The sequence below is a fragment of the Pelophylax lessonae genome (assembly GCF_965119305.1).
Source record: "Pelophylax lessonae genome assembly, chromosome: 3".
Taxonomy (NCBI): domain Eukaryota; kingdom Metazoa; phylum Chordata; class Amphibia; order Anura; family Ranidae; genus Pelophylax; species Pelophylax lessonae.
Window position 1 is genome coordinate 39,992,075 of NC_138770.1, and position 26,100 is coordinate 40,018,174.

The 26,100-nt window shown below is 49.1% G+C and overlaps 2 protein-coding genes across 2 annotated transcripts in view; both read right to left on the bottom strand.

Annotated features, from left to right (window-relative positions):
• Nucleotides 1-26,100, bottom strand: part of LOC309550721 (uncharacterized protein) — a 79,241-nt gene that overhangs the window by 16,749 nt on the left and 36,392 nt on the right. The gene's annotated exons all lie outside the window — the stretch shown is intronic.
• Nucleotides 4,015-7,039, bottom strand: LOC309550290 (uncharacterized protein). Its single transcript, XM_082250693.1, has 7 exons — nt 6,964-7,039; nt 6,656-6,788; nt 6,446-6,569; nt 6,232-6,329; nt 5,947-6,153; nt 5,700-5,835; nt 4,015-5,250 (listed from the first exon to the last, which is right to left on the bottom strand). Exons 2-7 carry the CDS (start codon nt 6,758-6,760, stop codon nt 4,304-4,306), a joined length of 1,617 nt encoding a protein of 538 aa, XP_082106819.1. The 5' UTR covers nt 6,761-6,788; nt 6,964-7,039; the 3' UTR covers nt 4,015-4,303.

Below are 26,100 nucleotides of genomic sequence, written 5' to 3' on the forward strand. Positions count from 1 at the left end.
AACATGGCTGCCAAGGCCTGACTCAAAGTCTGGGTTGTCCAGGATGGGTATCAGAGAGGACATAGGGGATGCTGAAGTGTGACGGAGTTGTTCCCGGACAACTACGAGTGTGCTCCCTAAGGTAGGGTGTTTAAGGAGTTCTTCAGGAAGAGGATGGGTAATCCAAGGCCAACTTTTTGCCATGTTGCCAGAATCCTCCATCTCCATGGCCACTCAGCTCTTGGCCTCGGCATGGCAAAGTCAATCAACCAGCCTGGTGAGATGCGTGGCTCTATGGTAGGCCAACTCCCTCCCCCTAGACTTTCGGCAGGTGGAGGAGCTGGAGTTGTATGCGTGGTCTCCGGTGGGACCACACAAATTCCCAGAAAATAGTGTTGATACATTTGAAAAAGAGGGGAGGTGAATGGGGAGGGCCTGCATCAGGTATAATAACCTAGGTAGGATGGTCATCTTTAGGGCGCCGCAGCGGCCAAACCAAGTTAAAGGTGAGAGAATGCCATTGTGAGAGGTCTTTACGCATTTGTTGGAGTAATGGGTCGAAATTTGAGCTATATAGGTTGGCGAGGTCAGGTGTAATATTTACTCTAAGGTAGCGTATTGAGTCCGATGCAATCCGAACTGAGCAGAGCGGTCAAAGTTGTTCCAGTGTGTTACCGTCCAACAATATAGGGAGGGCCTGGGAATTGGAGAAATTGATCTGGCAGTATGACAATGACCCATGGGTGTGGAGGGCCTGCAGTAGGTGGGGTAGTGAGGTCAGGGGGTCCGTCAGGAAGAAAATCAAGTCCTCCGCAAAAGCTGCAACTTTGTGAGCTCCAGAGGGTTTCTGTAAGCCTCTGATCTTCGGCTCCCCATAGAGGAACCGTTCCAGGGAGAGCACAACAAAGATCAGGGGCGAGAGCAGGCAACCGTCAGGTGCCATTGGTGATCCCAAAAAAAAAAAAATCAGAATGCCACTCATTGACCTTAACCGCTGCGGAAGGGTTGGAGTACAGGGAGAGGATCCATGTCAACATTGTCGGCCCCAGACCGAAATGCGACAACGTGGCTCTATCAAAAGCCTTCTCCGCATCTGTAGATAGCAGAAGGGGATGCTGGGTAGATCAGGATGCATGGATTAGGTTAAGTACCCTGATCGTGTTGTCTCGTGGTTCTCTAAGGGGTATAAAGCCTGCCTGGTCGGTGTGTATTAAGCTCGGGATGTGGAGAAGCAACATATTGGCCAAGATTTTTGTCAAAATTTAATAGAGCGATGGGAAGATAGCCCCTACAATGAGATAGTTCCTTTCCCTCTTTAGGTATTAAAGAGATGTGGGCTCTGAGTGTGTCCATGGGCATGAGGCGACCATCCTTGAGGGAGTTGAGCGCTGTAATCAAGTGGGGGGAGAGGATCTCAAAGAAGGTTTTGTAGTAGGTTGGGGTAAAGCCATCAGGGCCCAGGGCCTTTTTGGGTCTGGAGTTTGCCAGGGCCACCCCCAGTTCCTCCACAGTGATCGGTTCCTCAAGCTCCTCCCGAGGGAGCGAGGGCATGCCCGAGGCTGAGATTTAAGACTGGATGGCCTCCATGGGGGGGTTGGGATGCTGGGGAATTGGGGTGTAGATTATAAAGGCCCTGGAAGAAAGAGCAAAATTCCGCCGCTCATGGAGGGTATAAAGGTTTTGATGCGGGGTCCACGAAGGGCGCGGGCTAGTAGCGTACCGAGTTTGTTTGAGAACTCGAACATTGAGCGCCGTGCCCATGCCATTGGAGGAAAAGGAGAGAAGGAAGAGGGTAGAGGCGGGGAAAGGAAGAAAGGGGAGGGAGTAGTCTAGACTATTAGAGAAAAATGGATCCCCAGCCGGGAGTCAAAGAACACCCGAGTGGGGAGCTGCCCTAGCAGGGGGTTGGTACAAGTATGTGGGAGAGAAGGACAGAGGTGCACAGGACTTTAGACCAGGGGAGCAGGTCTTCAGTGGGGTAGATAAAACCAATATTTTATATCAACAAACAATGCAATATAACAAGGCACAAAAAATAGCTAGATAATGGAGAAGGAATGGGTCTCCATCCAGGTGTCTTTTAGGGTGACTGAGAGGTGATAGAACGTCGTGTGTGGGTTCATCCATCCCATATCCCCGGAGTCCACCATCCGATACGGAGTCATGGTAGGATGAAATGAGGCCTGGAGATGCCACACCAACCAAGATGCCGTGAGCTCCCAGCCCCACGGAGAGGTAGTCCCCACGGGGTCATCAGGGATTTGGAGATGGCCCATAGTAAGCGCGGGGGTGAGGTACAAGAAGGCCCCACATGAGGGTTAACATCGGGTGGACGATAAATGGAAGTGAATGTAAGCAGGAAAACTCCAGGCAACTACAGGGTAGGGAGTCATATCAATTGGCCGAGTGCTGGCCCCAGGGGGTATAGGGGGGAGGTATAGAGAGGGAGGAGGGGAAGGAAGGAAAGTAAGGAGGGGGATGGGGGCCGTGAGCATCGGTGGGGGGGGGGGAGCACAGGAAAAAAAGACTAAAAAGGTTGACTGGGAACTTCCCTGGACCTGGGGCTCACCCCACACAGGATGGTCTGCAGATGTGAATCTGTAAGGGTACAGGAAGTTCATAGTATGGTTCAGTTCTGTGTGGCTAAGGCAACTGCGGTGCAATTTGTTCATTTTAACAGATGAAACAGCACTAGATGGGATTGCTCTCCTGTCGTCATACTCTAAATTGGAGCTCTCCCTAGCTGCACCCTGGTAATAACATTGCTAGGTCTATTCATTTATCTGCTACATACTTATATAAATGCCTCCTGACATTAAGGGATATTAAATGTTATTAGACCATTTGCTGTGCTGGTGGAATGCTTTCCATTGATTTAACATGTAAAATATCACATTTATCCACTAGAAGGTGCTAATTTGCAAAATACTTAGTGCCAAAAATTTGACCAAATACGATATTTTCCTTTTAAAATCAATTTTTGGTATGAAGTACCTGGTGGAGATCGAGCTGTAGAGGGGGCTTCTCTTGCACCTCCTGTCCAACACCCCTGGTAGAGATGACTGGTGGTGTGAGTGGCACAAGAATCGGTATAGCAGGTGGCACCAGCTGAGCCTTGATAGGAAACCGATTGCCGTGGATCACCGGATGGACACCTAAAAATCCATGATGCTGGATGAGAAGGCAGAAGCGTAGCCGGAACACAAGCCAAGAGGTTGTCAACAGCCAGGCAGTGCGGGTACAGGAACGTGAGACAGAACATTTGGGCAGTGAGGTACAAAGGCATGAGACATGAGCAGGGTCAAAACACAGGCCAAGGTCACAGGTAGGCAGGCAGGAATCCAGAGGAGAGTCGAGAAGAAGCCGAGTCAAACACAGGTAAACAGGAAGCAGGTCAGGGCACAGGTGAACAGGAACAAGCTGAAAGACCACTCAACAATGTGCTCCTGCCATTGCTCATATAGGCCATTTGGCACCAATGTGTGCACGCACATTTGCACATGCGCACCTTTCTTCTTGTGCACATGCTAATGGACCCACGCATGCGCACCAATGCCTGTTTGGGTCCGGCTAAGCTTCTCTTACAGTTGGTTTAATACTGTTGGTTTAGCCTATGTTCTTCGATGTCTACTATACTCATAAGTGCATTAGTATGATCTCAGTTATTAGCATGAAACCATGTCTTTTGAAGAAAAATAAGGAGGCTATTCTTAAAAAATTAGTTGGACAAATGTGAAAAAGCATTTGGCCAGCAATTACAAATTCTGGCTGTAATTTAATTAACACAGTGATTTCCTATGATTGTCAGCTCCATCTATTGGCTATAATGTGGTTATTTTACTGAAATACCTCCAGCTAAATAAATACTACATTATGGCCATAGGAAATCAGTGTATGAAATAAAATATGAATGACGTTTGTGATGGCTGGGCAATTGCTGGTCAGATTCTTTCAACAAATGTTTTAAAAAATAGACTTCTATTTGTGAGAGATTGTACCAAAAAATGTACTCAGCCAACGAAAAGTAATGACTCAATTTTTATTTTTCTACGGCTATCAATGGCCAACACTGTACAACACTTCATCCATGTCTTTGGTGATCTCTGATCTCCTTATGAAGTGTTTCTTACATGATGAAGATCAGCCATGGAGTATATCTGAGGTGTATATCAGGGTGTGCTTCTTCCCCACATGGGAGCTGTGATGTCCAGCAACATTCATATAGAAGACTTTCCGCACTCAAGGCACTACTACATCTTGAGGGCTGTGTGGGATCCCTGATGTACAGGAAGACAGGACTTCATTGAGGAACAATTCCTTTCCCTCAAGGCAGGAGCTTCTCCCCCATGTGCAATCCCTGATGTCTGTAAAGATTGGACTTCCCTGAAAAACATTTCCCGCACTCAGGACAGGAATACGGCTTCTCTCCCGTGTGCAATCTCTGATGCTTGTAAAGAGAGGACTTCACTGAAAAACATTTACTGCACTCAGGACAAGCATATGGCTTTTCCCCTGTGTGAGATCTTTGATGCCTGACAAGATCTGATGTTTGCACAAAACATTTCCCGCACTCAGAACATGAATATGATTTTTGCCCCGTGTGAGATCTCTGATGCCTAACAAGCTTTGATTTTTCTACAAAGTATTTCCCACACCAAGAACAGGAAAACAGCTTCTCTCCTATGTTCAATAGATGATGTTTGTAGAGATTCGACTTCACTGAAAAAGTGTGGAATCTCTGATGTGTAGAAAGAGATGACTTGTCTGAAAAACATTTCCCACACTCCGAACAGGAATACGGCTTCTCTCCTGTGTGAGACCGCTGATGTATATAAAGAGTAGACTTCCTTGAAAAACATTTCCCACACTCAGGACAGGAATATGGCTTCTCTCCCAAGTGAGACCTCCGATGTCTGTTAAAATGGGACTTCTGTGAAAAACATTTCCCACAGTCAGGACAGGAATAGGGCTTCTCTCCGGTGTGAGTTCTTTTATGCACATTAAGATTGGATTTAAAATGGAAACTCTTCCCACACTCAGTACAGAAAAACTTCTTATCTGTTGGAAGGTCGGTACCTTCCCTCACAGTCTGAGGTTCCTCAGGATAAGAGGAATACGATGGTCCATCTACACTGTGTGGTGCCGGATGGACATTTGAGGTAGCCGGGTTTTCTCCTGGACTATACTGTGTGATGTCCTTATCTTCTACTTTACAGTCTGGAGACAAAGTGAGACAATCCTCTGAGGTTTTCCTCATCTCCCGTCCATCTACTAAAATAGAAATAACAAGATTATTACTAGACATGAGCAGATTGGTTCCCCTAAACCAGGACTCCGCCCACATCAGGCAGCTTTGTTTCTATACAGATCTATCCCTCCACTTGGCACAGCCAGCAAACAAGAAAGCAAGTAACGCTGGGAGAATTGTTCTGTTGCTCTGAGATCTTGCTAGACACAGACATGCGGGAGAAAACCCTAGGTCTAGTATCGCCTATTTTGCTGCCAGCTGACCCCCAGAATCTCCATACATCCAGTCTAGATACATAAATTGTGTCTGCAGAACAGAGAAGGAAGATTATCCGAGAGAAATACAGGACAGGGAACACAGCTCAGGAAAGTGACCAGGGTATTACAGGCTGATATCACCCAGTCCTTGTCCTACTCTGGACCAATCAGTGAGCAGTATGGGTGGAGGAATGTATTTAGTGTTAATGACCCACCTGTGCTGATCTCTGTAGGAGTGTCCTCTTCTATAACTGTCCCCGTTATTCCATCCTCCTCCATGGACTGATGTACATCACTCACATACCTCTCTTCTGCTTTTATTTCAACTTTTATATCTATCAGATTTTCACCCTAAACCAAGAGAAGGATAGAAAATATTATCTGTAAAATATAAGCTCACATAATAAAATATCCACACATCCTCTTCATGATTTCATGTTCCAGATGTTCAGTTCCACCAACCTTGTATTGGTGAGGGATGGTGTGATCTTCCTGTGTAGAATCCCGGGAATACAGAGGAGGGGGACATCTCTCTGGTGGGTTCCTGGTATTAGGTGGCTCCATCAAATCCTCGTGTCCTTCTGAAAACTCCTCAATCACTCCATACTCCTCATCCTCCTCTTTATACTCTTCTTTAACATCAATATTATCATCCCCGAGGATTCCACTCTGAGATATAAATAAACATTCATTGTAACAAACATGCTGTGTATAAAGCATAACCACCAATAATAGTTCCTCGTCTACCTGATCACGTTTTGTGTAATTGTGATCTTCCTGTGTGAAATCCCAGGGACACAGAGGATGGGGACATCTCTCTGGTGGGTTCCCATTACTGGATCCATCTGTAGGAAACACACACACTGACTGAATACATTGTTTCTATGGGTTTATCAGATGATGGGGGATCTAGGTGGACCCTCCGTACTGCTCTCTCCTTTACAATAAAGTCTCCTCTTACCCGGTGATGTGAGGGGCGGCTGATTCTCCATCATGACGTCCTTGTAGAGATCCTTGTGTCCTTCTAAATACTCCCACTCCTCCATGGAGAAATAGACAGTGACATCCTGACACCTTATAGGAACCTGACACACACAATGATACAGTCACCATCCAGACACATCCTTTGTCTGTTACTGGATAATGTCCAAGAATTCCCAGCACCGCTCACCTCTCCTGTCAGCAGCTCCATCATCTTCTTGGTGACTTCTAGAATCTTCTGCATGTTGTGTCTCTCAGGTTTTAGGGAGTCACATGGAGGCACTGTGATGGTCATATAATCCCCTGACTTCAGAAGACGAAATCTCTGTATTGAGGAACCAAAAGGAAAATCATATTAGAATCCCAGAATCCTCCTCACCTCTCCAGTCAGGTCTGTGTTTTATTAATAGAGATAAGAGTGACGTCATGAGACCTCCCAGAATCCTCGTCACCTGTCGGGTCAGGTCTGTTTTATTAATAGAGATGAATCCTCCTTACCTCTCCTGTCAGCAGGTAGATGATCTCCAGGGTGAATGTTAGTATCTTCTCAGTCATGTGACTCTGGTCCTCCTCCATCTTCATTGATGTTGTCATGCGGACAGGTTTCTCTGTTGATCGATAGGGGGAAATTACTTTGTATATGGACTGTATTGGTTGAATAATATTAGTGTCACAGTCAGGGGTCAGGCTCCGAGACCAGTAGCTATAGCAGTAGAGAGGCTGGATAAGTACACAAGCAAGTCACCAAGGTAAGTACTAACCGGTGTTCACCAGAGCTCCTGATGGTGGAGATAGGTTTTGCTGCATATTAGTACCAGGTCATGGTGCTCAGGATCACCCCACCAGAAGGTGAGCAACCCGGGGTCCAGTAGCAGATATAGGGATAAGCAGAAGCTTACTCAGTAAACAAGACAAAGGTAGGTAGCAAGTGGTTGCAGGTTGGTATCAAGCAGAAGCGTAGTCAAGGAACAAGCCAAAGGTCGGCAACGAATGGGAGCGGAAATACAAACAGCAGCAGGAGTGACAAGGCCCAGTTCCTGCAGAGATTGGACTACTTAGGGGTTTATTTAAAAAACAATATCTACATAGACATTCATCCAAGAAATCTGTGTATAGGACTGGTGCTAAGTGGGGGGACAAGGAGGGAACTGTTGCTCAGTGGGGGGAGATGGGGCACTAGAGCTCAATGGGGGAACGAGGGGAAAGTAGTGCTCAGTAGGGAGACAAGGGGGGCACAGGTGATCAGTGGGGAGACAAAGAGAGCACTTGTGCTTAGTGGGAGGACAAAAGGGGGCACTGATGCTCAGTGGGTCAATGGTGCTTATTGAGGAGACAAAGGAGCTCTGGTGATCAGTGGGGGAACAAGGGGGTAGTGGTGCTTACTGGAAAGACAAGGGGGGCAATGGTGCTCATTGGGGAGACAAAGATCACTGGTGCCCAATGGGGAGACAAAGGGGGAGCACTGGGGGTTGAAAATGGGACACTGGTGCTCGGAGCGAAAACGCATTGGAGGCGTGGCCTGGTGGGAGAGTTGTCTCTCTCATACCACCAAAGGACTCTGTGGATGTGTTGCACCAGGTATCTTTTTTCTCTTGCTTCCAGTGACTACAGGAGTTGGGATGAGCTCTATCCCTTGCTGGCACTCCTGCAAGGGATGCAGCATCACCCACACTACTCCCCAAAGTAATTGAGCCTGAGCAGCACACTAAACCATCAGTCACGTTCAGTGGGAAGAGAAGGGGGCACTGATGCTTAGTTGGGGGGACAAAAGAGGGCATTGGTGCTCAGCAGGAGATAAGGGGGCCACCGGTGCTCAGTGGCGAGAGAAGGGGGCAGTGGTGCTCAGTGGAGAAACAAAGGGGGCAGTGGTGCTCAGTGGAGGAACAAGGGGGGCGCTGGTGCTCAGTGGACGAACAAGGGGGGCGCTGGTGCTCAGTGGAGGAACAAGGGGGGCGCTGGTGCTCAGTGGAGGAACAAGGGGGGCGCTGGTGCTCAGTGGAGGAACAAGGGGGGCGCTGGTGCTCAGTGGAGGAACAAGGGGGGCGCTGGTGCTCAGTGGAGGAACAAGGGGGGCGCTGGTGCTCAGTGGAGGAACAAGGGGGGCGCTGGTGCTCAGTGGAGGAACAAGGGGGGCGCTGTTGCTCAGTGGAGGAACAAGGGGGCGCTGGTGCTCAGTGGAGGAACAAGGGGGCGCTGGTGCTCAGTGGAGGAACAAGGGGGGAGCTGGTGCTCAGTGCTCTCTTTGTCCCTCCACTGAGCACCACTGCCCCCTTCTCTCCCACTGAGCACCGGTTGCCTCCTTATCTCCCGCAGCGCACCGGTGCCCTTCCCTTGCTCACCCACTGAGCACTAATACCTCCTTCTCTTCCCAATTTTGTTTATTAAAAGTCTTGCAATCAATAAGCATAAAATCAATATACATAAATAAATATATACATATTTACATGAAAAGGGGAAAAAAAAATACATAGCAAATTCTGCTCTCAAATAAAGACTGCCTTTACAGCAAAAACAAAACTCACATCATGAAACACATCATTACCGGGAAAAATAATCTTAATTAGACTCACACCACCACACCAGACATCAAACCTGCGAGGTCAAGAAACAAAAACCACTCCCATTATGCATGCAGCCCTTCTTCAAAAATGAAGATATTAACTAACAAAAGCTAAGGGTGTGAAAGAAATAGCATAGGAAAAAAGCTTTTCACCCAGAGATGGACAGTTCACCAAAAGCAGGTCTGATATTCCTCCACGCCCTTATCCAGACCGCTCGAGGCTCCCTGCCCTTCTCAAGACCCCGAATCTTCCCAACCTCACCCAGAATATCGTACACCACCACCTCGACAGGGAGGACTTTCTTCCGCAGGGTAATCTGGCACCGTGCATTCCACGTGAAGTAACGGACAACTATACTAACTAGAAAAAGTGTATCCAAATCAAAATCCCAGCGAGTCGGGAATGCCCCATACACCCACTCCGCATAACTCATGCGATAGAGAAAGGGGATGCCTAGAGCCCTCCCCACCCTTTTATACACCTCTATGTTAAAGGGACACTGGAGCAAAAAGTGGTCCATAGACTCCACTTTACCAACACACTCCGCTCTAGGACAATCCCGATCATCCACAGGGCGATGCTTCAGGTTCCCTCTCACATAGAGCCTTCCATGGAAAGCGAGCCAGGCTTGATCCCTAAACTTCAAAGGGATTCTTCCTAAGTTAATTAAACGCAACCCCTCCCTCATTACGGGGCCTGGGCAATCCCTTAAGGTCAGCGACACACTGAAAGCAGAGCCCAAAATCCTCTTCTCCAGAAGCTTTCTGGGGAGGGACTTGATATCCCCCACTGTCACCTGCCACTGCCTAAGTATTTTCAGACACGGGGCAACATAAGCCGGAAGCTTGCCATGTCGGACTCTCAGACTTTTCACTGGCCCGCCATCTTCCCAGCATCGCAGAAAAGGCCTAAACCAAGATTGAAAAATACCCACCCATCCCGGCGGGGTCTCTGCTAACATATTACCAAGATTATACTTTAAAAAAAGCAGAGAAAAGAAAACTATAGGGTTGACCATTCCTAGACCACCTTCCCGCCTGGACAGGTAAGTTACATTGCGTTTAATCAGGTTCAGCCTATTTCCCCATAACAGTTGGAAAAAGCAGCTGTACACCCTTGCATAGAGAGATTCCGGCAAGATACAGACAAAGCTGACATATAAAAAGATTGGGATCAGGTAAGTTTTAATCAAGTCAACCCTTTCCCTCAAGGAAAGTTTCCATTTCTTCCAGCTTGCCACCTTGGCATTGGCATTCAACAACCTGCTTTCCCAATTTCGATGACCATAGTCACCAGGACCAAATTTGATGCCCAACACTTTAATTTCCTGCTGGGGCTCTGGGAAGGCATCCGGAAGTTCGAAGCTTTCACCCTCCTCACCCATCCAGAAAACTTCACTCTTTTCATGATTGATTTTAGAGCCAGAAGCCTCAGTGTACTGCTCTATCACAGAGACCACCTCCTGCGCCTCCTCCATCCCAGAGATAATAACAGACACATCATCGGCATAGGCCACGACCTTCAAAGGCGGCACACCAGCAATGCCCAAAGGCACCCCACACAACGATCCACTCTCTAACCTTCTTATGAAGGGGTCAATTGCGAATACATATAGCAGGGGGCTCAAAGGACACCCCTGGCGCACCCCAGAGCCAACCTCAAAAGGCCGTCCAACCCAACCATTAACAAGTGGGAAGCTCTCAGCCCCTTTATATAATGTTTTCAGCCAATCAATAAACCTCCCCTGCAGGCCGTATCTACCAAGTAGCAAATACAGGTACTCATGATTGACTCGATCAAAAGCCTTCGCCTGATCCAATGCCAGCAAGTACTTTCTCCATCCAGCAGCCCTGCATCGCTCCAAAGCCTCCCGGACAGCTAAAATTGCTGAAAAGGTACTTCTGCCCTGGACCGAGCAGTGCTGATGATTGGACAACAAATCGCCTGCTACTGACGACAAGCGCCAAAAAAGAATCTTCGCCAAGATCTTTCTATCAACATTGAGAAGACTGATGGGGCGCCAGTTCTCAATTATTGAGGGGTCTTTACCTTTTGACAGAAGAATCACAGCGGATTGCCTCATGGAGGGAGGGAGAGAACCCTCATCTAAACAGCTGTTATAAACCTCCGCTAAAAAGGGAGCCAGAATGGACTTAAAACACTTGTAAAATTCAGTTGTCAACCCATCTGGCCCAGGCGACTTTTTGGTAGCCAGCTTCTCTATAGCACAAACTACCTCATCCGCTGAAATTGGTTCTGTCAAATCCATCAAAGGCAATGTATAATTTCCCAATCCTGGAGTAGAATCCAGAAAGCTTTCCATCCTGTCCCGACTAAGGTCCTTTCTTCCCAGAAGGTCTGCGTAATATGACCTGAAGATCTCCAGGATCCCTGATCTGGACTTCACCAGGGAACCCGTACTATCCCTCAGACCTATGACCGTCTTAACTGCTATGCCTTGCTTACAGTTCTGGTAAGGATCAGGCGAGTGATATTTCCCATAATCTCTCTCCAGAACCAAGGAGGCATGCCGGTCGTATTGACACTTCCTAAGAAGAAGCTTTACCTCCGAGATCTCCCCTGGATCTCCTCCATACGAGACAAGACGATCAAGCTTCCTCCGCAAATGCTGGTAGGCAATATACATACCAAGCTGCTTCTTCTTACTTATGGCCTTGAAAAGTCCAATCGCCCTTTGTTTCACAAGCTCCCACCACTCTGACTTACTGCTGCAAAAGTCCAGAATAGAAACCTGTGCCTGAAAAAAATCCTCAAAGGATTGTCTTACCTCTACATCTTCCAGGAGAGCCGAATTCAGTTTCCAGGTACCCCTTCCCCTGGGTGGAGTGTCCGAGGCATTCAGAGTCACAGACAGCATACAGTGGTCAGAGAACTCCACCGCCCTCAACTCAGGAGCCGAGAAAGCAGAGTTCTCCTTTAAAAAAAACCTATCTATCCTACTCTGACTATTCCCTCTCTGAAACGTGAATCCCGTGCTGCCAGGGCAGTGCTTAATGTGCACATCTACCAGGCCTGCTTGTCTAACCATATCTCTAAGAAAAACGCTATCATAACCCAGCCTGTCTATGGAGACCCTCCTGTCTTCAGGCCTAATTATGGTGTTAAAGTCACCTCCAAAGACAACCTGCTGGGATGTAAAAAGGAAGGGCTTGATCTTTGTGAAGAGGCATTTCCTGTCCCATTTTGACTGCGGTCCATAGATATTGATCAGGCGCAGGTCCTGCCCCCTAACAGAGACGTCTAAGACCATGCATCTCCCCATTTCTACCTCAATTATCCGCCGGCACGTTACCATATCGGTTTTAAAAAGAACCGCAACTCCGCTGCAAGGCTCAGCCGCAAGAGACCAAAAGGAGGGACCGCATCTCCACTCCCTTTTTGCTAGATGGACATCGGCCAAAGTATTGAGCCAGGTCTCTTGCAAAAATAAAATCTCAGCATCAAACTCACTGAGCAAAAATAAGGCAATATCACGAGCTCTTGCAGATTTCACGCTGGCGACATTAATGGTCGCCACCTTTATCAGAGCGGGCACTGCCATCAGGATGATTGGGGTAGTCGTTTCTTAACCTCCACCACACTCTCATCACCCGAAACAGCTCTCTTTACACTATGTGACTCCCCCTCATCCATAGATGATAAAGTAGATAAATCGGATACTAACTCCTCCCCTGATAAAACCGAAAATGTGTTGCCAAGAGGAACCCCTCCTGGCTCTAACTGTAAGGAAGAAGTGACCGCTTTACTGGTCTTCCTCTTCTTCTTTTTCTTCCTCTTTGTCCTCTCCCACCCCTCATCATCCGAATCCTCCACAACAGAGGGTGAGACATGGGACATGGACACCCCTCCCTCAACCCCATCGACCCCACCACCATCCAGCACCCCTGCACCCTCTTGGCCGCGTTTGCGGTGTCGAGAGACAGGGACTGGAGGTGGAGTAGGCCGAGGGGGAAGATCCACTATACCCGCCCCCCCAGCAGCTTCCGCTAGTCTGGAGGATCTACGCACAGTAGATGTAGGAACAACAGGAGGGACAGACTCAGGGACCACATCACTAGGGGAAACAGAATCTGACACAACAGACACAGACTCAGGGACCACATCACTAGGGGAAACAGAATCTGACACAACAGACACAGGAGGGGCAACAACAATTTCCTCTCTAACTTCAGCTGCTTCATCTTCTTTATCAAGCCTCTGCAGCTCAGTCTCCAATCCTGGCAAGTTATGCAGTGCCTCTGGGCACTGGCTATATGGATGACCCAGCTGCTGGAACAAATTGCACCGAATCTGGGTGCATTCTCTGGCCAAATGGCCTAAATCCTGGCACAGTGAGCACTTCTTGTGGGTGCAGGACGATGCAAAGTGGCCTTTATCACCACATTTATTACATACCTTAGGCTGACCTTGGTAGAAAATGGTCAGCCTATCCCTACCCAGAAAGGCTGAGCAGGGAAGGTGCTGAACTACATCGCCCAGCACCCCCAATTTTAGCGACACTGTCCAGGCCCCTGTCCATATCCCATGCTCATCAAGGACCTTCCGCAGTGGAGTGAGGACCTCGCCATATCGGCGTAGCCATACTAATAAATCAGCCTCTGGTATGGATTCGTTACGCACCAAAATGGTCACTGATTTTATCAGAGGCTGCCTTGAAATCACTTTTGGCACCAAACCACTCCACTGCTGAAGGCCCTTGCACCTCCTAAATCTCTCCCAGAAGAGATCCAAACTTTCAGGTTTTACAAACGACAAATCGAATTCATAACTCCCCACCGGGCAAATTAAAGCAAAAATATCACAAGCTTTAAACCCCATTTCCAAAATCAACTCAGCCACCCTCCCCCTTACAGGTGGAGTTCCATCCCCCACCCACCTCAACTGTACCACATTCCTCCTCCTATACCCACCAAACCTCCCTGAATTTTGACTAATAACAGAATTCCCACCACCCACCCTGGTGTGACTCCCCAAAGCTGAAGCATAGCTTCCAACATTCCTCCCAGCAGAAAATCCATCAGTTTTTTTTAAATTATCTGACACACACTTAGCAGATAACGATTGCACAGATTCGGGATTGATCTGTGCAATCGAATCTTTCCTCTGCTGAGCAGGAGGAGAAATGTCATTTTTATTTTTCCCAGCATTACTAACCCCTTCACCACCACCCACCACATTCATTGCTTTAACATTGTCATTTTTTATACTTGCTGGGATACTTATTATTGCTGTTGTCTTCACAGCAGAATCCATAGTTGCTGCTGCATTGGTAAGAACTCCAGCTGTCATCTTCTCTTCCACTAGGACAGGGTTTTCAGCTGTGGAAATAGCATTCTGTTTTAACACAGCAGCAGGTAAAGCATTGCAGGATATTTCCATTGCTACTTCCATTCCACTTCCAGAACTATGTTGATCCCCTCCCCCATCAGCAATCAGCACTGGAAGACTGGGAGGCTCAGGTGAACATGAAGCAGGCTCTTTGGAGCTGGCAACCATTTTGCTTGCCGTGGGACTACTGGTCTCAGCCAGACCAGCAAAATCCATGCCTGGGGTGTTTAATGCAGGTCCATCCACATTCGTCTGATGGTCCGGGGCTTGCATGTCTGTCGGTTTCTCCACAGCGGTAACTCCAATAGGTAGCTGTATGCAGAGCTCTTTCTCACCTGGGACACCATCCACTACAGCAGATGGGGCAGACATGTTGGATGGCAGCATGGTGTACTGGGATTTCTCCACCATTACTGGCTTTGCTGACTTGAATCTCCTCTGCCCATCCTCAGGGATTTCTGATGGATCATCAGAAAATACAAACCTGTCTGCTTTCAGGGGTGACTCCATCTGCTGGATGAATGTCAGGGATCCATGTCCACTCTCAACCCCCTGGCTGGTTGCCGCTGGTGATTCCCAGTTCTGGCATGGGGGGAGAGGTGCAGAGGCAGATGGAGCCTGGTCATCCATTAACTGAGGCTGCTGATCCACAGAGCTTGCTGATGCTTGGCTTGTAAATCGCCTCTCATTGTCAAATTTTTCTTTAAATGCTCCACTTCTGTCTTTCAGCCTTTCCAATAATAAAGTTTGTTCCTTTACCTTTTCTTCCAATTCCTGTAACTCAGGCTTCATGGCTGTGCGATTTTTACTCCAGGCCTGGAAATACTTGGTTTTGAAGGATTTGTGTTCAGCCTTCAAAACTTTAAGTTTTTCTTCCGCTCTCCCAATCGCCCTAAAACGATTGATAACCTTCTGGCTGAAGACATCCGCATTCTCACCAGGGCCTGGACCCACAGACAGGTCCTCCACCTCCTCCTCACTAGGCCCCGTGTCATCAGGGGGGTCCCTCCCAGGGCCTCCCCCAGGATCAGGCATTGTTCCTGGGCCAAGCTAGCAAGCAAGGCCCAGGCTTGAAAAGGGCTGGATCTCACAGAGAGCTCCTTGGGTGTGTCCTCCTCCTTCTTCCCACTGACCACCAGTGCTCTCTGTCTCCCCACTGAGCAGCAGCACCCCCTTGTTCCTCCACTAAGCACCAGTGCTCCCTTTGTCCCTCCATTGAGCACCACTGCCCCCTTCTCTCCCACGGAGCACTGGTTGCTTTCTTATCTTCAGCTGCACACCAGTGCCCTTCCCTTGCTCACCCACTGAGTACCAGTGCCCCCTTTTGTCCCCCCAATAAGCACTAGTGGCCCCTTTTCTTTCCACTAAACACCAGCACCCCCCCCCCTTGTCACCCCACTGAGCACGTCTGCCCTCCTTTGACCCCCCCACTAAGCACCAGTGCCCCATTTTGTCTCCCCACTGGGCACCAGTGCTCTCTTTGTCATCCTACTTTGACAAAAGGGGGCACTGGTGCTCAGTGTGGGGGGGGGGGAAACAGAAGTGGCCACTGGTGCTCAGTGGAGGGACAAAAGGGGGCACTGGTGCTCAGTGGGTGAACAAGGTAAGGGTACTGGTGCTCAGTGGGTGAACAAGGTAAGGGTACTGGTGCTCAGTGGGTGAACAAGGTAAGGGTACTGGTGCTCAGTGGGGAGAGAAGGGGGGCTTTGGTGCTCAGTGAGGGGACAAAGAGAGCACTGGTGTTCGGTTGGGGAACAAGGGAGGCACTGATGCTCAGTGGGGAGACAAAGAGCATCGGTGCTCATTGCGGGGAGAAGGGAGGCACTGTTGCTCAGTTGGGGGACAAAAGGGGAACTGTCAGGAATTGGTTCACCTGTTGGTGGCACTGTGGCTCCCAGACCTATAGCCTGCAGTGTCTAGCAGCAGGTGTCTCTCAGCAGCTAGAAGCTCATAGTAAATCAGTCATCACCTGATGCTCATTGCTGAAAGAATACAGTATTTAGTCTTTCCTGTGCTACTTCCCCTTGCCTTGGTGTTCTGCCCATGTGTCCCTTGCTCCTTCTGCCTGATCTCCTGTGCATGATCCAGCCTCTGACACTGACTACGCTTCCTGGTCAAATCCTACTGTCTATATACATTTGGTTTGTGTAGTTGCTCATTGTTTGTTCGTTCACTCATTATATTCTCTGGCTTTGGTTTATGCAGTTCTATTGGAGCTGCTTTTATATTGTTGTTTTTAACTTTATTCTTAAGAAATTACATTATTTTATATTATTTTTATTCCTGTGTTCTTATTAAGTGCACACATTTCTGGTAATGCACTCGGTATAGCTGACATAATGCCAAGGCCAGAAAAGACCAGAATGGCTGCATAGGGAAGCCATTTTTAGCTCTGCTTTTGATTGCTGTAAGATGCACCCAGAGGAGGTTATACTATGCTTCGCTAGTGACAGAGGAAAGAGGAAAGGGAATACTGCCCCCAAACATTAAATGAGCAGACCAGAGATGAGATCAGTTGTTAGAATGCATTCATCTTGCTCATTCCCTAGCTGATCAAGGCAGGATGTTGTTTGGTGATGTTAAGCTCAGGTGGAATCGCTGGTATGGTTTTTGGAGGACAACTCAGCTTAGTTCTTTAACCACTATGCAACATGTTCCTAATACGTGCTATTGGATTTGGTTATTGCAGTACATTCTCTAGTTACACAAGGAAGGTGTAAACTGAGTTTTGCTCAACCCCTAACACAAGCCTGGTCAGACATATTGCACTCAGCCTCAGTCAGCTTGCACCAATCCACAACTGCTGCAAGACACCAGCTTGCTCAAGTATCTTCCTGTCTGTCAACCATAGCAACCTCAATTGCAGTCCAGTATACTCTGCTTCCAACCATAGGTCAGTGCCCTGCCTCCACTAGCTGCACTTCCCCCTTCTACTCCGTTGCCCTCAGAAACCCTCCTCAGCAACTACTCCCTCCTTTTCACCATCTCTCAGTTCTACTCCTCCTCGCTGTACACCCTGCTCACAGCCCTGCAATCACTTGCAAAACTTCAATGTCTAAACCTAAAAAAAAAAAGAAGAATGGTTTTCCAACTTGCACAATTCTGCCACTGCCTGCCGATCGATCTGGTCCAGTCTGCCTTCGTACCTGCCAATCTTGTCAAGCCTGCCACCATGCCATTTGTTCTGGTCAAGCCCATACCAATCCTTCTGTTCTAGACCTGCCTGCCACGGCCTTAACTATGGGTCAGTCTACTCCTGACTCATCCTCCGCCTTACCTTCTGCCCTTTCATATTTGGAACTCACAGTGGCCAGGCCTCATCCTACTGCATTTGCATCTGCTCAAACTTGTCTAAATAGCCCTATCCATCCTTGGGACAGACTCTTTCAGCCAAGGGGGGCCCTCGACCATTCATAAAGCTACTTTGGATCAAGCGAATGTTACAGACTACCAGTCTGACTCTACTGAAATTCGACCCGCTAACCATATCCAGTTTGATTCTGCTAATACTCTGCCTAACCTCGTTCACCCTCTAATCACTGTCCAGCCTTATGGTCCTGTTCCTGATGCCGTGCAGAATGCCCAGCCTGGCGGTCCTGTGCCTGATTCCCAGCCTAGCGGTCCTGCGCCTGATGGTCCTGTTCCTGATGCCGTGCACAATGCCCAGCCTGGTGGTCCTGTGCCTGACGCCTAGCCTAGCGGTCCTGCGCCTGACGCCCAGCCTTTCCCCCGAAGGGTCCTGTGCCTGGTGCACAGCCTGGTGGTCTTGTGCCTGATGCTGAGCCTGGTGGTACTGTGCCTGATGCCCAGCCTGCCCTGGAGATTCCTGTACCTAATGCCAAGCCTGGGGGGTCCTGTGCCTGACACCGAGCCTGCCCCCGGGGACCCTGTGCCAGACGCCCAGCCTGCCGGTCCTGTGTGTGTGTGTGTGTGTGGGGGGGGGGGGAACTGTCAAGAATTGGTTCACCTGCTGGTGGCACTGTGGCTCCCAGACCTATAGGCTGCAGTTGGTGTCTCTCAGGAGTCCAGAAGCTCATAGTAATCAGTCATCACCTGTTGCTCATTGCTGAAAGAGTATTAAGTCTTTCCAGTGCTACTTTCCCTTGCTGTGGTGTTCTGCCCATATGCCCTTGGTGCTCAGTGGAGGAACAAGGGGGGTGGCACTGGTGCTCAGTGGAGGAACAAGGGGAGGGGGGGCACTGGTGCTCAGTGAAGGAACAAGGGGGGGGCACTGGTGCTCAGTGGAGGAACAAGGGGGGGGCACTGGTGCTCAGTGGAGGAACAAGGGGGGGGGCACTGGTGCTCAGTGGAGGAACAAGGGGGGGGGCACTGGTGCTCAGTGGAGGAACAAGGGGGGGGGGCACTGGTGCTCAGTGGAGGAACAAGGGGGGGGGCACTGGTGCTCAGTGGAGGAACAAGGGGGGGAACTGGTGCTCAGTGGAGGAACAAAGGAGGGCACTGGTGCTCAGTGCAGGAACACAGGGGGGCACTGGTGCTCAGTGGAGGAACACAATCTTGATTCAACCCCCTTCACGATCTTAATCCAAAATTTCCACAATTCATTTAACAAGTGCAAAGCGTTCCCTGCTCACAGCTGTCAAAAAAGAAAAAAAGCACCTGGCAAAAGAGAGATAAAAAGAAACATTGTATCTTCTGTTCTTTTAGAGATCAAAGGAATGAACTTTGGTCCACAAATGAGATCAGTTTAACCACTTAAGCCTTGGAAGATTTTACCCCCTTCCTGACCAGGGCTTTTTTTGCGATTCGGCACTGCGTGACTTTAACGGACAATTGCGCGGTTGTGCGACACTGTAACTAAACTAATTTGACGTCCTTTTTTTCCCACAAACAGAGCTTTTTTTTTGTGGTATTTTATCACTTGTGCGATTTTTACTTTTTACGCTATAAACAAAAAAAAAAAGAGCGTAAATTTTGCAAAAATAACAATATTTTTCACATTTTTTTATATGAAATTCCCCCAAAAAAAATGTAAAAATCTAAATTTTTTTAACATTTTTGGCCAATTTGTTTTATGTTACGTTTGGTAAAAAAAAAAAAAAAGAAAAAAAAAAAAAATCGCAAAAAGCGTATTTTGATCGGTTTGCGCAAAAGTTATTGCGTTTACTATCTAAAGGAAAGATTGTCATTTTTGTTGTTTTTTTAAACGCGTAATGGCTGCGATCTGCGATTTTTTTTGCGGTACTGCGACATTGCGGCGGACAGATCGGACCCTTGACTGATATTTTTGACACTTTTGGGGTTACCAGTGACATTACTGCAGTAATCAGTGCTATACATATGCACTGTTACTGCAAAATGACACTGGCAGGGAAGGGGTTAACTTTATTGGGGAAGAAGGGGTTAAGTGTGTCCCTAGGGGCGTGCTTCTACCTGTGATTGGACATGGCTACTGGTGTAGGAACAGTGATCAACGGTCCTACATAGTAGAACCGTATGATCACCATTCCTACACAGGGGAGAATGACAGGCGGCTTGTTTACATCAGCCACCTGCCTTTCTCCCTCTGCACCGACGATCGCCGAGTGACCGGCGGACATCGGGTCCGCCGGTCACACGCACGGACTTGCTAGGGAACGAGCCGGGGCGGGAGCGCGCCTCCACGGGCACGCACTCGCCCGCTATTGGCTCCCAAGCAAGTGACAGGCTAGTGACATATATACGTCACTTTGCCTGGCCGGGGCTGACCGCCGCCGTATATAGTCGTGCGGTGGTCGGCAACCGGTTAAAGACTAAGCCTTATTATGACCCTTGTTAGTTACAAGTTTGAATCAGAATTTTATGCTAGAAAATTACTTCGAAACCTCAAAGATTATATATATATTGTTTTAGCAGAGACCCTAGAGAATAAAATAGCTATAAATAGTTGTTGCACACTATATTTCGCAGCGGTCTTTCAAATGCATTTTTTTGGGGGAAAAAATACACTTCAATTAATTAAAAAAAAAAAAAAAACAAACAGTAAAGTTAGTCCAATTTTTTTGTAAAATGTGAAAGGTGATGTTAAGCTGAGAAACGTTATCTTTTTTCGAAGCAAAAAAAATTGCAATTGTCATTTTATCCAGAATCGTGCAGCTCTAGTGCACAATGTGGATAGATGGGGGGGGGGGGGTACTAGTGCTCAGTGGGGAGACAAGGGAGGCCACCGGTGCTCAGTGGGGAGACAAGAGGGGCCACCGGTGCTCAGTGGGGAGACAAGAGGGGCCACCGGTGCTCAGTGGGGAGACAAAAGGGGCCACCGGTGCTCAGTGGGGAGACAAAAGGGGCCACCGGTGCTCAGTGGGGAGACAAAAGGGGCCACCGGTGCTCAGTGGGGAGACAAAAGGGGCCACCGGTGCTCAGTGGAGGAACAAGGGGGCCACTGGTGCTCAGTGGAGGAACAAGGGAGCCACTGGTGCTCAGTGGAGGAACAAGGGGGCCACTGGTGCTCAGTGGAGGAACAAGGGGGCCACTGGTGCCCAGCGAAGGGACAAAATAGGACATGGGTGCTCAGTGGGGAGCACTGGAGCTCAGTGAAGGAACAAGAGGGCATTGGTGCTCAGTGGGGGAGATAGGGGGAGCACTGGTGCTCAGTGGGGGAGAGAAGGGGAGCACTGGTGCACAGTGGGGGAGAGAAGGGGGGCCACTGGTGCACAGCGTGGTTAGATGGAGGGTACTAGTGCTCAGTGTGGAGACAAGGGGCACCGGGGCTCAGTAGGGGAGATGGGGGGGTATTGGTACTCAGTGGGAAGACAAGCAGGGCACGGGCGCAAAGTGTGGTTAGATGGGGGGTACTAGTGCTCATTGGGTGATCAAGGGGGGCTGTGGTGCTCTGTGAAGGGGACAAGAGGGGCACTGGTGCTCAATAGGAGGATAAAGACAGGACTGGCGCTCAGTGGGGAGACAAGGGGGCCACTGGTGCTCAGTGGAGGAACAAGGGGGCCACTGGTGCTCAGTGGAGGAACAAGGGGGCCACTGGTGCCCAGTGGGGGGACAAAATAGGACATGGGTGATCAGTGGGGGAGCACTGGAGCTCAGTGAAGGAACAAGAGGGCATTGGTGCTCAGTGCAGGAGATAAGGGGGGCACTGGTGCTCAGTGGGGAGACAAGGGGGCTACTGGTGCTCAGTGGAGGAACAAGGGGGCCACTAGTGCTCAGTGGAGGAACAAGGGGGCCACTGGTGCCCAGTGGGGGGACAAAATAGGACATGGGTGATCAGTGGGGGAGCACTGGTGCTCAGTGGAGGAACAAGAGGGCACTGGTGTTCAGTGCTGGAGATAAGGGGAGCACTGGTGCTCAGAGGGGGAGAGAGGGGGAGAACTGGTGCACAGTTGGGGGTCAAAGGGGGGGCACTGGTGCTCAGTGGGGAGACAAAGAGGGCACTGGTGCACAGCGTGGTTAGATGGAGGGTACTAGTGCTCAGTGTGGAGACAAGGGGCACTGGGGCTCAGTAGGGGAGATGGGGGGGGGTATTGGTGCTCAGTGGGAAGACAAGGAGGGCACGGGCGCAAAGTGTGGTTAGATGGGGGGTACTAGTGCTCAGTGGGTGAACAAGGGGGGCAGTGGTGCTCAGTGAAGGGGACAAGAGGGGCACTGGTGCTCAATAGGAGGATAAAGACAGGACTGGCGCTCAGTGGGGAGATAAGGGGGGGGGGGCACTGGTGCTCAGTGGGGAGAGAAGGGGGATTTGGTGCTCAGTGTGGGAGTAAGGGGGCAGTGGTGCTCAGTGGGGAGATATAGAGATCACTAGTGCTCAGTACAGAGAGAAGGGTCAGTGGTGTCCAGTGGGGGGACAAGGAAGGCAGTGGTACTCAGTGGGGGGACAAGGAAGGCAGTGGTACTCAGTGGGGGAGATGGGGGTATTGGTGCTCAGTGGAGAGACAAGGAGGGCTTGGGTGCAAAGTGTGGTTAAATGGGGGGTACTAGTGCTTAGTGGGTAAACAAGGGAGGTAGTGGTGCTCGGTGGGTAAACAAGGGAGGCAGTGGTGCTCGTTGGGTAAACAAGGGAGGCAGTGGTGCTCGTTGGGTACACAAGGGGGGCAGTGGTGCTCGGTGGGTACACAAGGGGGGCAGTGGTGCTCGGTGGGTACACAAGGGGGGCAGTGGTGCTCGGTGGAGGGGCCAAGGAGGGCACTGGTGCAAAGTGTGGTTAGATGGGGGGGGGGGTACTAGTGCTCAGTGGGTAAACAAGGGGGGCAGTGGTGCTCAGTGGGTAAACAAGGGGGGGGCAGTGGTGCTCAGTGGAGGGGACAAGGGGGGGGGGGTAGGGGTGCTCAGTGGAGGGGACAAGGAGGTCACTGGTGCTCAACAGAAGGATAAAGATAGCACTGGTGCTCAGTGAGAGAGAAGGGGGGTTTGTGTGCTTAGTGGGGGAACAAGGGTTGCAGTGGTGCTTAGTGAGGAGACATAGAGAACACTAGTGCTCAGTGGGGGGGGGGGGGACAAGGAAGGCAGTGGTGCTCAGTGGGGGAGATGGGGGTATTGGTGCTCAGTGGGGGAGACAAGGAGGGCATGGGCACAGTGTGGTTAAATGGGGGGTACTAGTGCTTAGTGGGTAAACAAGGGAGGCAGTGGTGCTCGGTGGGTAAACAAGGGAGGCAGTGGTGCTCGGTGGGTAAACAAGGGAGGCAGTGGTGCTCGGTGGGTACACAAGGGGGGCAGTGGTGCTCGGTGGGTACACAAGGGGGGCAGTGGTGCTCGGTGGGTACACAAGGGGGGCAGTGGTGCTCGGTGGAGGGGCCAAGGAGGGCACTGGTGCTCAACAGAAGGATAAAGATAGGACTGGTGCTCAGTGGGGAAACAAGGGGGGGGGCGGGCACTGGTGCTCAGTGGGAGAGAAGGGGGTTTTGGTGCTCAGTGGGGGAACAAGGGGGGCAGTGGTGCTCAGTGAGGAGACAAACTGAACACTAGTGCTCAGTGGGGGGGGGGGGCAAGGAAGGAAGTGGTGCTCAGTGGGGAGGTTGGGGGTATTGGTCCTCAGTGGGGGAGACAAGGAATGCATGGGCTCAGTGGGTAAACAAGGAAGGCAGTGGTGCTGAGTGGGAGAGAAGGGGGTTTTGGTGCTCAGTGGGGGGACAAAGGGGCAGTGCTGCTTAATAGGAGGATAATGACAGCACTGGTGCTCAGTAGGGGGGGGGGGACAAGAGGGTGGGGGCACTCATGCTCAATGGGGGAAGAAGGGGGGCACTGGTGCTTAGGGGGAAAGATTAGGGGTACTGCCAGTCAGTGGGAGAGGGGAGCAGTGGTGCTCAGTAGGTGACACTGGCATTTAATACCTTACTGCTTGATCCCTTCTGGAATCCTGTAGAAGATTTATCCCTTCTCTCGCTGATCTTGTCGGCTGATCTTTCCCCAGACACAGTGACAGTCCAGACTATCATTGCTGACACTTGTAAATAAAGAGTGAGCAACAAAGAAGACTTCCTCTACTCTCTACTCTGCTGCGCTGTGACTGATGACATTATCTGTAGAGCCCAGCAGAGGAAGCCACTGGTGGAAGTCTTCCTTTGCTGCTGGTTTACTTGGCTGAGCTGTCAGTGCACTGGCATCCACGACAACCCTCAAGATGTGCCCAGGCCTAGCTTGTTTGCGCTGGCGGTGGCGCCCCCCTAGTTTCGGTACTGTATGAAATGCTCGTCTCTTCTGGGTTCATTCACTGGACAGGAGAGTTCAAGAACTGATCACCCTCCACTCCATCAGCCATTCTGGACCCAGGCTTGCAGGAGGGGCAGTGGAGCTCAGGGTACATGGTGGAGGTATTACCGTATTTGGGCATGGGAAGGGCGTTGGTATCTTTGAAGAAAAGATGTGGAAGTGCACATTCAGTACAACCTGAATCTAAATCCCCCCCCCCCCCCCCCCCCATTACCAGAGACTGCCAAGGTGAGAAGGTGGCACACATCTCCAACATGAAGAATGTTCCGGCCCCGTAAGTGGGGAAATGTTCTGTCCCTGAAGGGGTTAATCTAGGTTTCCACACTATATATGTGTGTATCATCATCTGCTGGAGATAAAAGACGTCACAGTGACTATGGAGGAAGAGGACGGACATGACGGGGGGGGGGGGGGGTTACTGGGTGTGAATAGAAAATAAGATCTTATTACCTCTTCTGCTGCCACTTCCAGCAATGTCTCTTCTCTACTTCCCCCCAACTCACCTCTCACCTGGAACTTCCTATTTATACCTGACATCACTTCCTGTCTTCCATAGAGGCTTCCTGTATGTCTCAGTACAAGTAAGATCACCACCTTGTGGAGCTCAGAGGAACTGCATCCCTGAGAAACGTCTCATAGTGTGAACATAGGCCTTGTGCGGTGTGTGTATGTACTGTATATCCTTATAGATGGGTCATCTCCACTCCCACCAAAGGGGGATAGAAATATATTACTGCCTACTCCAGCCTTTCTCCGCCAAGGTTCCTCCAAAGGTTTCTAGGGGTTCCTTTAGCAATGAACAATTGCGGTCTCTCAGTAACAATGATTTTGTGATGATGTATGAATGTCAGACTTGTATAAAGTACTCGAAATTTCTACTTGAGTAAAAGTACAAGTGCTCGATCAAAAAGTGACTTAAGTAGAAGTGGAAGTGCTCGCAGAAAAAGTTACTTAAGTAGAAGTACTAAAGTATTCAACATTTTTTTTACTTAAGTATTGCAAGTAGTTTTTTCAAAAAATGTGCTACTTAAGTACTAAAAGTAAAAAGTACCAGTAGTTTTGAAAAAAAATTTCTACTCAAGTACTGAAAGTAGAAGTACAAGTACTGTGTTATGTAGTTATTAAAGAAAGAAGTCAAAAGTTTGAACATCATATTGTTTTTTATTATTTCAAATGATTTATTCAAATGATTAACCTGTGTTTGTTAGTAGTTTCTTGATGCACTTTAAGCGCTGTAGCACCATTTATTTGTTTGTTTCATATTTTCTTTTTATTGGAAAGATTTGGTATAGCAGTTTTTATTATACACAGCCTTTATTTTCGTATGCGCTGATTTACAAATGACATTATACACATTTTTTGAGCTTTATGCAACCTGCCTACTGTTCTGGCAGTGGTAATTTTTTTAAAAGTAACGAGTAACTATGCAGCACAAAAAGAAAATATCGGAGTAGAAGTATCGAAATCATTGAAAAAATGTAGTGAAGTAAAAGTAGAAGTAGGAGAAAAAAATTATACTCTAGGAAAGTACAGATACCGCATTTCGGTACTTAAGTAGAGTACTTAAGTAGTTCTACTTCGTTACTATACATCTCTGATGAATGTCCTTCTCCCACTGACTACTGATAAAAAGGTACAGGGCACCCAAAAAAATTCAAACTAGGCCCTTCAGGTCTGGTATGGATTTTCGGAGGGATTTCAAAGCAAAAAAAGAAAAATCTGAGCATACAGCAGGCATGCCCCATCTGGAAACATACCAGGCCACACGCCCGCAACATAAGAAGAGTATCTTGCCAAGTTCATTCCCTCCTGGTTGGAAGGTTGAACAAGTACAAAGTATTAGCTCGTAGTGGGGAACATGAGAAATCTGTAGAACATGAGGCATCGGGGAATGTGTATCTATTTACAGAAAACAGGTGAGATATTGGAACTCTAAATAATGTTACTATGTTGATGAGCGGAACTGCCCTGGGTTTGGATTGATGTCACACCCGAATGCCTTTGAGATTAATGGGAGATGAATCTGACAAATTACAAATGCCCATTTCTGGGTTAATAGGCAAGGTGTCAAAAA

Excerpts from the sequence above, each read along its gene's own strand:
- LOC309550290 (XM_082250693.1), bottom strand. The coding sequence starts at position 6,760 with ATGACCATCACAGTGCCTCCATGTGACTCCCTAAAACCTGAGAGACAC. Across the intron at positions 6,154-6,231 it reads ATTACACAAAACGTGATCAG|AGTGGAATCCTCGGGGATGA; the intron begins GTAGACGAGGAA and ends TTTATATCTCAG. Across the intron at positions 5,251-5,699 it reads TCCTACAGAGATCAGCACAG|TAGATGGACGGGAGATGAGG; the intron begins GTGGGTCATTAA and ends TTTCTATTTTAG.